This window comes from Danio aesculapii, chromosome 22, assembly GCF_903798145.1.
Source record: "Danio aesculapii chromosome 22, fDanAes4.1, whole genome shotgun sequence".
Classification (NCBI taxonomy): Eukaryota; Metazoa; Chordata; class Actinopteri; order Cypriniformes; family Danionidae; genus Danio; species Danio aesculapii.
Window position 1 is genome coordinate 16,765,830 of NC_079456.1, and position 13,819 is coordinate 16,779,648.

At 37.0% G+C, this 13,819-nt stretch overlaps 1 protein-coding gene across 1 annotated transcript in view; it reads right to left on the reverse strand.

The window, feature by feature from the left end:
- cdc14ab (cell division cycle 14Ab) overlaps positions 1–13,819 on the reverse strand; it is a 62,317-nt gene that overhangs the window by 46,474 nt on the left and 2,024 nt on the right. The window contains 3 exon segments of the mRNA XM_056447703.1: positions 2,952–3,044; positions 8,452–8,514; positions 12,873–12,942. Of these exon segments, the coding sequence (XP_056303678.1) occupies positions 2,952–3,044; positions 8,452–8,514; positions 12,873–12,942 (226 nt within the window).

Here is a 13,819-nt window from a genome sequence, read left to right on the forward strand (position 1 = left end):
CAAAAGGCAGATTATAACTCATCATGGCCCTCTTCCAATGGAAAGCAAGGGAACATAAGTTCCCATGCTGATTTTGTATAACACTACCTGCCCTTTCAGTTCTCTTGTATTTCAGATTGTGAATTAAGAAGAAACGAGTAAACAATGGCTTCTTTGAACGAAACTGGAGAAGCATCTCTCATACCACTTCCTTTCCATGTTGCCATTTAGAAACCATCAATATTCATGAGGACAGAAGTGTTCCGATCACCCAGAGCTTACCTCATCGAGAGAGACAGGAGCTGCTTTGTCAGTACAAATGTACTAAATAAATGCTGTGCATGCGATTTAAAAATAAAACGATTAATCAAATATTGGAGACCAAGAATTGGTGCCGTGACCCTGTTTAGTGTTTTTTTGCAGGTTTAAGACTTAAGACATTAAGACTGTTAGGAATTAAATTTAAAACCTAGATCACAATCTATATTTGGATTAGTGAAAGAAAAACTACAACACCAGAAAAAAAAACAATTGTAAAGTACTGTTGGAGCAGGTGTTAAATGCAAATGCGGTAAATCTCCAACAAAGACAATAAGTAAATTGATGCCAAAAAAAAATCATAAATTGCATTGTTTTTACACAGAGAAACCTAGGTATAAATTATGTATGTATGTCTTGATGAAATGTAAACAATGCCTCTTTGTAAAATATGTAGTAAGAAAAAACATTTGGACTACGGGGGTTGCCATTATTTTCAATAATGAAATCTGTTTTTAGTGTAAAAAGCACAACTGAGGCCCCGTTTACACCAATAAGTTTTAAAATGGCATTTACAATGAAAACAATCCGCGTCCACACTTGTGTTTCTTTTTTTTAATAATTATTTTTGGGGGGTTTTCACCTTTAATCGACAGGGTAGTAGAGAATATAGACAGGAAAGTGTGGGGAGCAGAGAGAAGGGAATGATCGGCATAGAACCTCGAGGCGGGAATCGAACTTGGGTCACCGGGAGCACCGGAGTACATGCGTCAACGCACTAACCACTACACCACTGGTGCCGACCACACTTGTGTTTCAGAACAACTCTCTATCCACACTATACCATTAAAAACGCACATCACGTAACCACACTCACACACACACACTCTGGCATGCGTCTGAGCTCTAGGCAGTCAGCAGGTGCTTTGAAGACATCTACCCAGATGAGAGCTGTGCATGTCCGACTGTTCATCAAGAGCCTACCACTGGATCCAATCTCACTATATTTGTTAAACGTGATATTTAATTCATCTTGTTGTCTATTTCTAACAACATATTCCACGACTTTGGTCTTTTGAATCTAATACTTGCTCTCAGGTAACACATTTTGGCTGAGCGCAGAGAGAAGTAATATATTAATTAATGTAACCACGTACACTGATTCTGCACATTTGACTGATTGCTAGCTTTCATTTCCGATATTGCATAAACTTATAGTACGTTACGTTATAATACTTCTATAATGGTCATTATTGATTATTAAAATTGATATTCAGCAAAAGAGAGGGGAGTTTGTTTTCCATCTCAAACTTGAAAAGTCTGAGCTTACAAGGAGAGGAAGCAAGACTGAACTCTGTGTAGGCTACTTAATATTGAGAAAAAGCCACAATCAGATGGGCGAATGTCTGCAGCCCCGCCTCCATTTTTAAATATCTCCGTTTTCCCTCATCCACACTAACATGGAGCAGCAACATTTTAAAATGTCATAAGCCCTTTTAAAAAGCTCAGTTTTCAGCGCTTGAAACCTCCAGCATAGTATGGACTGATGGTGTAACTGTAGCAAAACTTGTGTGTTTTAAAACTAAAAACATATTAGTGTGAACGAGGCCCGAGACCACAAATACTGATATGATGTCACATTGTGTAGCATTTACTTGTAATTTTCAACGGAACAACACTTAAAAGCAAAGTGATCCATGTCAACACTGGTTTCTCAGTGATAAAGACTAAGATGCCTTATGACTTTAAGGCTTTTAGTAGTCTCGAGCACAGCTACTGAAAGAGAACGCAGGTGGGGTTACATAAACTAAATGCTTTAACATCAGTGTTTACGTACAGAGAGTCTAAACCAGGGGTGTCCAAACTTGGTCCAGGAGGGCCGGTGTCCTGCATATTTTAGTTCCAACTCCAATTAAACACACCTGAACGAGCTAATCAAGATCTTTCCAAGTATACTAGAAACTTCCAGGGAGGTGTGTTGAAGGAAGTCGGAGCTAAACTACGCAGGACACCGGCCCTCCAGGATCGAGTTTGGACACCCGTGGACACCCGTTTTGCAACTTATTTGTGACATGGATTGAAAATTCCATTCATAAAGGTCTTAAAGATCTTAAATTTGACTTGGCGAAATAGTTTTCCGTCATTTAAGATCTTTTTTATTGCCTATATTGAAATAAATGTATGACCCCGCAAAAAAAAAAACGTTTTACAAGGCTTATCAGAACAGTACACTGACCCACATTATAGTTGGCACCTGTGCTTTTCAAGTGCCATCTGAGGTATAAATCTGCCCACACAGAGCGCCAGAACAGGAAGAGAGTGTAGATGTCCAATGGCGCAATCAGCTCATGCAGTCACAGTGTTTTACAAGGGCCGCTGTGTACGTGGTGGGCTACATGAATGAATGCAGGGGAACAGGGCAAACAGGCACGCGAGCCAGTCGAGGATGGAGTTATTATGCCGCCACAACGCGGGGGATGTTCCAGTCAGTCAGCAGTCTGTCGCTCTCTGAGGGGGAGGCTGGAATGAGGACGCTGGCAAACATCCGACAAGACTCTGTATGAATTCTGCTGTCGACGCTGCGATGTGGGAGGACTGTTGGTTTGGACGGATACAGCTGAGTGGCTCATTTGCAGAGCAGTGAGAGATTCTGCCCTGGGTGTGAATCCTTGAGACCGGCGAAAGTAATTAATAGAGGACAGAGGGATACTCACAGCATAAGCACCGATCAGCACTGCGGCATTAGCCCTTTTGCGCTGGTCAAAGCTGGTGTAGTGCACAATCCTCTTTCTGGTCAGTGTAAACGACTGAAAGAAACAAAACAAATGCATTAGACTACATGCAAAGCAGAAGAATGCTTTTCAAATATAAAATGTATTCAACAACACTTAAAGTTGCAGAATTTGAAATCAACTCTCTGTAACTTCCCAGTAGCTTATGATTCTAGTGTTCTTTTCACTTAATATACGCAATTAGTCTAATAAAGTCTAATAACGTCATTTTTATTGACATTTGGAGTAATTTGAAACAATATATAGGTCTGTCACAATAATCAATATATTGGCTTATCGCACAACACATGGACATGACCTCAATAGTTTTTGGAGATGCAATATATAATCGCCTATACTTAAAAACCAATGTCAGCAACATTTTAGCTGAGTGCACGGCCTCTCATCTCATCTAATCTCTATTGAAGGTGTCAGTATGGTTAAACTGTAGTGTAGTATTTAATTTATAAATTACTATAGTATATTTTTATGTGGCTGCCTAACATCTGTGCTCTAAATTCACTTTGTTAAACATGTTACTATTTTCCTAGAGTTTGGTACCTTGCAGTTTTTGTTTACGTTTAATTTATTTATTTGTTTACGATATGTGTATTGTCACATTCTAATTTCAATGCCTAAATATCAAAATTGCTATAAATATATTAAACATTCTTAAAAATAAAATATTACCTTCTCTTTGAAACAGTGTACTTCCATTATGATGCTATTATGTTCATACTTGCATTATATAATGAGTGGCAATAAACTGATTTTAAAACAATAATATTGGTAGTTGCAATAAATTGTGGTCCAATATATTGTATAACAAGAATTGATATCGTGACAGGCCTAACAATATAGTGTATAAGTAAACTACATTAAAAAACACATGAATCACAACAGTAAACTGGCAAATTACACATTCTTTTAGTGTAGAATTAAATTAATTCAAAGCACATTTATTGAAACAAAAATCAAACTTGCATAAACAGAATCATCACAAAATTGCATTAATCATTAAATAGCATTTTAAAGAAACAATCAGTCATTTGAAGAAATTTGTGTTCACACCAGACACCGGCATGTGCGAATAACCGCCAGTAAATAGACTCGCTTTATTCGGGCGTCAAAATTCACTTCACAATAGACGCGGATTCGCATCATGGGCAGGGCTGGGCGATATGGATATGGCGAATCTCGATAATTGTTTTCCATATTGAACGATAATAATAAACATTTCGATACTAGTTGTTAACGCTTCCAGATTTAAAAAAGGAGTACCCCAAAAACGACTGAAGCCACAAAAATTAGATGGTCCATTAAATGGCATGACATTTTCGGCTGATTAATTTTCGGTGACCGAAAATTCGGGGCATCTCTAATACAAACGCACTTTTAGATTCCCATTGTTGCACATTTCTGCTGTGTGATTGGCTCTTAAATCAGTATAGAGTAAAAAAAAAAAAAACAGAGCTATTGTTACTAACATATGACACTACGTCATAACCCTGCCCATACAAAAGTAAGCTCCTGATTGGTTAACGCAGCGTGAATGGCTGATAAAGTTGAGATTTTCCAACTCGAGTGATTCGCATGTTAATCACGTCAAACGCTTAACTCGCGGGAATCACGTCGCAGGATCTCCATTCGCATCTTTGCATTGACTTAACATGTTAATCCCTCGTGCTTGACGCTTCACCCACATCTGGTGTCAACGCACCCTTATTACTCAAATAAAATGTGTAATTTTATAAAATATGAATGCAAATGTTGTGACCCTAAACTGCTTTAATGATGCAAGCCATTTAAAGCAAATAGGCAATTGTTAAATTTACAAATAAAAATCTTTTTTTTTTATGTAAATTGTAAATTTGTCATGTGAAAATTGTAAAACATAATGGTTGACTGACAATGTAAACAAAATAACCAATACAACATGGCCTTCACTAGAGTATCATGTCATAGAAACTCGTATTCAATTTACAGTCAGTTCTTTAAAATGCCATTTGACCGAAATCAAAACCTGCATCAAGCTTTTTGTTAAATCATTTGAAATAAAAGAATACCAAACTGCATCAATTGTTAAATGTGTTGATTTGGTTCAATTAAAAATGTAAATATTGGTTAATACAAAACTCACTTCAAACCAATTTACTGTTTAATATGACTGGTTAGATGTTTTGTAAACAGATTAAGAGAATCACATCAGTATCAACCGATTACACCACACTTAAAAATACCATAACATAAAAATAGCTTGAGGTGCTCTCTGGAAAACTCAACTGAATGCCTTAAAAGGGGATTTGGAGACAGATGTTTCAGCGGCTGCAGGTGAGCAGAAATGTGCGCGCAAGAGCGACGACTACAAGGCAAACTCATGCGCAGACACACGCCAAAGCCTCATAATAATCTGGATCTGAGCTGAACTGAAAAGCCCTCAAAAGCATCTGTTCCTGTTGCTCCACATGACGTGGAGCAAAAGATTTGGCTGGGGTGGAATAATGGTGAAATCAAGCTGCCGGCATAACAAATGAGGATTCAAACTTGTCCACTACAATCGCCCCCAAAGAAAAAGACCTACATACCGAAGGCAAAACTGAGGCGAGGAATTTTCCAAAGCTCTCGAAGCTTAAGAGTTTAAAGGAACGTAGGAATAGATTGAACTCAGGACAGTCTCTCCTAAATTGTTTTTAAATAAATTACATTTTGCCCTATTGCCCATTCAATTTCAGAAGAAAGTATTTGCTACCATAAAAGTAAAAAAGATAACCAATATTACATTGAACGTCAACTAATTTGGAAAGCGAAGTCTCAGAAACACGGCAGAACACACCGCCCAAATAAACTAAAATTCAATGTCAGAGTTTTGAAAAAGTGAAGATTTAGTGGTCAATCTCTTACAGCAGTGTTTCTAAACCATGTTCCTGTAGGACCACCAGCTCTGCACATTTTCCATGTCTCCATAACCAAATACACCTGATTCAGATCATCAACAGAGACTGAAAGACTTGGACTGTTTCTCAATATGCACTCTTCAGCATTCTTGCGTCCTCATTTAACATCATCATCAACCAAAGTTCAGATCCAAACTCAAGACCGCAAGAACGGAGGACATGTGAAAGTTCCCGGACGTGTTCTTGATAGAGGATGCGTGTATGCAGAATTGAGTGCACAACTCACTCGAGAAATCCCAGAAGTCATTGCGGCCTGAATAAAGGAGATGGGAAGTGCAGAATTTAATACAGATTTATAATTAAAGTTCAGAGATATAACTTCTTTGTCTCAGAAGTTACCCTAAATGAGACGGTGAAAGTAAACATACCATGAAAATCTTTTTTAAAGGCACAAGGACATTAAAGGCTGGTTTATACTTCTCGTCAAGCGCACGCATAATCTCTGGCGCAGCCTTCGCACAGCCAACACTGATTTGCACCTCTCAAAAAATTTAACTACACGTCGTAACAATGCGTAGCGCAAGCTCTGTGATTAGTCGCTTGGTAGCACTGACGAGTGTGGGCAGGACCGAGAGCCGTGCGAACCTGTCTGATTGAGTGTTACAAGTTTCGAGTCCCATAAAGGAGCTCCAGATGGAAACTGTTGTTTGCGTTTACCTTATGATTAAAGTTGTTGCATATCTGCCCTTTCCCGCCTTTGAATGAGCGAGTTTAGCCACTTGTACATTAAGGTAGCGTTCAGAAAAAACAAAACACCAGCAAAGGAAACTCGACACAGAGGAACATTAAAACCTACTGCTAGCTAGTTATTGGGAAGTGTTATTGCAGTACAACATTACATCGCGTATTTATATAGAAGTTTAAATGCACGCGCAAGGCATGCGCATGGGTCATGCCGATCACTCGACGCAGAAGAATAAACCAGGGCTAGGGTGTTTATTTGCTGGAAATTCTTAATAAAATAAGTTTTATTTGTGTTGTGCAAAGTTCAATTATAATATCTTTATGCATAGTGTATATATATATACTATATATATAGAAAAGCGTAAAAAACCAATAAATCGTTGTATGAATGCTGCAATGTTTAAGTAATTTCTTTAAAAATGCATGACGGTCATGCGACCATCAGGAAGAACACAGCATCTCATTTCTCACATGACGCATTCACTGTTCTCGCGGTCTCCCGAGTTAGTTCTACTGAGGTAACTTGGCAAGACCTGTTTCCACAAGAATGCAAGTCCGTTTCTCATCATTCTTGGAATTGACAAAACAGCCTTGTAATAAGTGTGACAGGACAAAAGAAACATCCAAAACATGCCAAGTGCTGGTGGTCCTCCAGGACGTGGTTGAGAAACACCATCTTAAGGGGGTCGCACATCGGATGCGCAGCTCAGCAACGCATCACGCCACGCAGCAACATGCTTTTTTAGAATTCTAAACATATTCCTATCAGGGTACGCCAGCGGTGCCACAAGTCTGCAACAGTCCGCGGCGCCCACAGCTACGACTCGGGACAATAGTTCATATTTCTGCCACGCCTCAGTTTGCCATCTGAATAGTTTTAGATTAAATAACATTGGAATGAGCTGTCCGTGTGCACCTTGTCGCTTGGCCGAGCGGCACATCTGGTGTGCGCTCCCCTGTATGGTGTAATTAGATTTTAGCATTAAGATCTAAAAATCATCAATTCTTAAAAAGTCTCCGGAAACTAGGAACCCTTATTCTCAAAAGCAAATCTATTTAAAAAAATATATACTGAATGTCAAGTGATTTAGAAAGTGAAAAATCTAAAGGCCATCTTTTTTCAGTAGTAGCAACTGAGTTGAACCATTAATTTGTTCCCTCTAAATTGACATGTGAAACCACTATTTATTATACAAAAAAAAAGTTTAAAAAAGATTGGGAGTTGAACCCAAATCTTTTTAACACTAAAGATAAAGCATAAACTATTTTGGAATGTGAAGATCTTATCCTTTCTCTAGCCATTAACAGATTATCTGTTCTCACTGTGAAACTAACAGGATTTAAACCATTTTTACCTTCCGGACAAATGATGGGGAGAACAAGCTTAACGTTCATATAAAATAGCAACATCTACATGCAAGAGGCAGTTATGCGGGGAGGAAATTGCTCTTACACTAACAACTTGAACTCATAAAAAATAAAAAATCTCAAGATTCTTTGTTTTAAAAACACCATCTTGAGATTGCATAACCCAGCAATGCTAGAAAGCTGATCTGATTAATCACCAAATAATACTAGAACAGACACTACCCAAGCTTCCTTTCTTGCAGTTTGGTTCCCCCTTAAGCCTACAACCATCATGCAGGCCAAAACCGTGAGGTTAGAAAAAAAAAAAAACAAGTCATCTCTATAAGCAACAACTTGTAAAGTACAAAACAGGCCGGGGACATTCGCATGTGGTTGGATGGTGTGGGATGTAGTGGATAGTGGTTCGGAGGGAAACACACCCATGCGTTTTTTACTACAGGAGTTTACCTTAATATATCCAAACATGAACACATGAGAGAACTACACCTCGCCAGCTTTAGAAACAGAACAAAACACAGAACATAATGATTTATGATCCCTGTTGGTGGGTTCAGAAAATGGAAACCTCAAACAGAATTGAATCACTACTGGACACTAACAACCTCCTTGCATGCTTTGGACTGGTCCCTTTCTGTTGACCAATTAATTTTAGGTTAATCAAAAGCTAAATTTGGAGTCTAGTTCATTGTTTAATGCTCAAACCTCGACTATACTTGCTTTTAAAGTCCTGGATAACATTATAATGCCAATCCAAACCTAGTTAGTCCCTGTCTATGGGGAAATATCAAGAGGACTTAAAAGCACATATAGAGCAATTATTAATAAATGTAGAAGATATCCTTATTAGGGACAAGTAATCCCTTAATGCTTTGCCAATACAAATCTGTCACTTGTTATGATGTACAATTTGAGTGCAAAGACTTCCATATAAGGGCGCTGATTATCAAGTAGTGATGAAGGAAGCTCACTAGGATTTTGGGAATGCAGTTTGTTTAATCTCTGAGGGCATGGAAACACAAATTATTAGCTCTTATCGCGGTCCATATTAGCAATCAATTGGAAAAATCTCAAAGCTGCTGGATTGGGATGGAGCCAATGACCATCCCCATCACACTGATACACGCAGAGCCAATTCAGACATCTAATCCTCCATAAATCCTTAGGACCAGCATGAACCACATGCCAAGCCAATGCCAGAGCTCCTGCTAAAATCTGCGTGGATGGAAGGAAAAAAGATCACATCTAATCCAACATTTGTTTCCATCTGATAGAGTTAAGGATTCAGAGCCTAAAAGATCAAGAACTTTGACATAACATCGCTTTCTCAGAAGCATCCAGAGTCAAGTGTATTTCAGCAGATTTGTACTGGCTATCTTGTGTTATGACAATGGTGGGAAAAGAGAAAGTTGTAGTGTAACTTCAGTCTTCGTTTGGTTAACTATAAATTTGAACCATGAAGGTGAATAGTTTAGTACCCAAAGTGACCAAGATGCTCTATGTGCAATGAACTTAACCTTAGGTTACACTTAGAGGACTGTCCCTAAAGAGCATTTGGATAAAAGAAACTACCAAATGACTACTTACCAATTGGCCTGTCACAATAATAATATATCAACTTATCCTGCAATACTTAGAGATGACCTCAATCATTTTTGCCTTTGTAATATATATTTACCACAATTTACTCACAAATACATTAAAGCCATTTTACAATTCATGTTTCTACCTCACTGGTGTCAAAGTTTATAATTAGACATTTACCTATTATGACATTTGATATTGTAATAAAATGACAGTTACCTTTTTAACATCAAATTATAGAGAGTGTAAATTACCTTAAGAATGCCAAGTATTTTAAAGTTGTTTATGGCTATTTGCATTTTTATGCTGTTATATAATTATTATATAAATCAGTGCATAAAATGATCTCAAAATGACAATATCACTTAAAATGCGCACAAAAAAAAAAAATTCCTTATCGTGGACAGGCCTACTTACCAAACAACTGGATTAGGACTTAAAGTTAAATAATTCACCCAAAAATGAAGCATTTGCCCAGAACCTAACTTACCGTAGCCCTTGTCTGATTGATAATCCCAAGTCAAAAGCTACTGGCACTTTGAACATCAAAATGGGAAGAACATAACAGAAAACACTAAATTAATACCCTTGGCTTCAAATCCAAGCAAACTATCCCTTTGACTTTAAGAGCAAGGTTTGAATTGAAGCACAACCAACATAACGTTTATTACCGCAAAAAATGTTTCTCCAACTAATCTCTCCTTTACTTCAAAGACGACAAAAAATACTGAGATTAGGGGTAAAGAATTTAAAATTAAGTGAACGGGACAATTTTAAGATTTAAAAATCAGAAATGCATTATAAAGATATCGGTCTATTATTTGCACTTGTGAGGAATTATTTTGAGGTTTGTAAAGTAGCAGCAAAGAAACAAGTTTCAAATAGAAAAGCTTATTCTGCACCCAAACCTTGCATACGATCCATCCTAAATGGCATTTAAAATATAATTAATATGTCCCAAATAGAGTTGCTCAAGATATTGAAAAAAATCTAACATTGTGATATTTTGTTATTCTGCTATTTATTTTGCGATATGAATTCAATTTCACCAGATGACTTGAATATCTCTATTTGGAAAGAGTTTATAATTTTAGATTGATTGGGATGGTTCTGTATGGAAGTGCGTCTGCATAATATCCAATAAACCAATTTAAAGCATAGATAAATATAATAATAAAAGCTACAACTGAAACTCATGTTGTCATTTTTCTAAGTCTAACAGTATTTAGGTATTGTTATTGAATAATTAAAAAAATATTTTATCATTTCAATCCTTATTAATAGTAAAATTGTGTATGCCTGAATGCTTTTAAAATCCTCATACAGTCACAGGCCTTTAAAACACATGCAAGTTTCAATTATAATACTCAAGATTGCAGATCCTGCAATGTGACAATTGCGAAGATCACGTTTGCAATAGCGATGCTGAAACAATAAGTTGTGCAGCCCAAGTCCCAAATCACAATATGTTGATATGCATTTCAAAGTGACCCAGATGGTCTACTATTTCAGGCAGAAATTCTAAAGTGCAGAACAGTGCTACGCTACCGGCTAATATTGGTCACAAAGCATTGCGCGTTGGACATGAATTTGATTAGAACTACAAACATGATTAAAACTTAAACTCAAACATTCAAGGGAGATACTTGGTAATGATAGTGTTTGAATGACTTAACTAATCTACCTAATTGAAAATTATTCACTTTCACCACATTGTATTTTACCAGCAACACAACACTGTGAACTTTGATAAAGATGTGTTTGGAATTAAATTCTGAATACATAATTACTGAACAGCAAATGACAGATTAACCACTATTATCCAGACTAAATATGAAATATTTTATCAGAAATGTGGATGTGACAAGATGATTGACAGGGCATGTAATAAGCAACACAGCAGGTCAGTTAATTAGGAAACAGTTGTCAACGTTGAAGAGGATCAAAATCTTTCATGAAAGTGGTCCTAGAAATATATTTAATTAGTGGGTTCAAGTCCAAAGTGCTGAATCCCTATGGTAAGATTTTTATTTTATTTTTTTGTTGTTGAATCTTTGTATCGGTCAGAACCAAAACCGTAAAGCCTAGAGAGCTGAACTTGGTCAGATGGTTGTACTCTGGTACACTACATCCCCTGCCAAAAAATCAGCCAAATCGGCACATGGTGGCTCCATGGCATCAAAAAACGAACATTGTCAGACATTTTTGGCCACCGTTTGTAGATCGTTTGTGTAGACCTCAAAAACTTTACATATATGGAATCCTTGGGTAAGCCCAAAACACAGTGGAGAGTCACTAAGATTTTCCTCTGCAACACATAGTTTTTTCAATACACTGAGATTTATCCAAAACCTTTTACTTTTACGAACTAGTCCTAGGTTTTTCAACCTGAATAGAACCAAACCACGTTCCATATTCTTGTTTCAGATCAACTTTAAAAGCTTTTTCAAAAGACCTTCAAATTTGACTATACTGTGTGTCCCAACTCCAAGCTTGCATAATCTTTTGGTTACAGACTCAAAACCCCTTTTTCTTCACCAAAAAATATATACTTTCAATATATAGTACAAGTATGCAATTTCGACGCAGCATTAGTGTTTTTTTTGTAAAGTATTTAGTAGCCTTGTGACTGAAACGATTGCAGAATTTTTTTCCTCATTCACAAACTGGCTCCATTTTACTTCCTTTACATGCTCTCAGTGCAGTTGATACAATAATAGACATATAAATATTATAAAAGGATGGGACAATTGGAAAGCTGGGAACATTATTTGTGGCAATCAGCATTAACAGCCAAATCTACTGATCCTGGAATACTCCTTCAACCTTTTGTGAACTGCTGATCCTACAGAGGCCCAAAGCCAAGAACAGCACATGTGGTCCCAGAGCACTCTGGTCCACATTTAAAACCCGAGAAAGGTGGTCAAAGTCGAAAATAAAAGACAGCAGACACATGGCTAAAGATGCAATGACGTAACCTATTGAGCTTGTGGTCAAAGTAGCTTTTATTTAAAATAAGCACACATGGTTTCGCCTTACAGACAGGGCATAAAATGCGCTGATGACTACATAAAGTAAGGGCTGAATGAGAGCTTTTCTAGCTGTAGCTTAAATTCCCATCACAAACAAAAGAAACGTCAGCACAAAAGACAGCCCAAAATATCCACTGTAGGTGTGAGCGCAGATTCCATAGCTGTATTTAATTTGCTGTGGCAGACTGCACATTCTTCAAGAGGAATGATCAAAACAAACAGCAGGTGTTTCACTCACCTTCAGCTTTTTGGTTGAGTTTACAGCAGTATCTATAACGCATAGCAAGTTAAGGGGTCCAAAAATCAGCATAAAAGCTACAATAGAGAAAAAAAACATTGTTTATATGAAAAACATTTATTCACACAATATTGAGAGGCATATTACAGCTTAGGTTAGCAATCAATGGAGGTGTTAAACTAATTTCTCGCTACTTTCGGATTATATTCGTTCACACTGATTTTGATGGTCAGTTTTGTGGAATTTAAGTTACATGCTCTACTAGCCAAATTAATTCTCCTTAGATTATAAGTAGACTGTTGGTTGCGGTTAGTGCAAGTTGACATGTACAAAGTTTCTTATAGTCAGGTAAATGTCTATTGAAGGAGCAGTATCAACAGATATAAGCAGACAGTCTACTAATACTCGAATGGAAAATTCAAATAAAGCAGTTACCTTATATTCAATTCAAGTTTATTTGTGTGGCTCTTTAACAATAATTATTATGTCAAAGCAGCTTTACAAAAGGTCCACATTACGCATTACATCAAATTAAGTTAAAGTTATAGAATTCAAAGATCTTCATCAAAATAGATAATTATTTTTGAGATATTATTGAAATAGTCTGCCTACTAAAAATCATGTAGCCCATTTATCTAGAAACTTAATGCAGGACCAATCTGACGATCTCTATTATATCAAAAGAAATGGGATTAGAGTTGAACTTTATAATAGAGGAGGAAATGTCAGTATTCAAATCAGTATCAGCAGTCAAATATGCAAGGAGTTTGACTGGAAGATGAAGATGAGGTTCTTCAGAGTTCCATTAGTGGTCCCCAAATTTGATAGTTCTTTACAATTATCACAATGCATGAAGAAATTGTCAGTTGAATGTCTGTTGAAGGAGCAGTATCAAAGATATTAAGCACTCTACTAATACTCAAATGGACCATCAAAATAAAGTGAATAGTCATA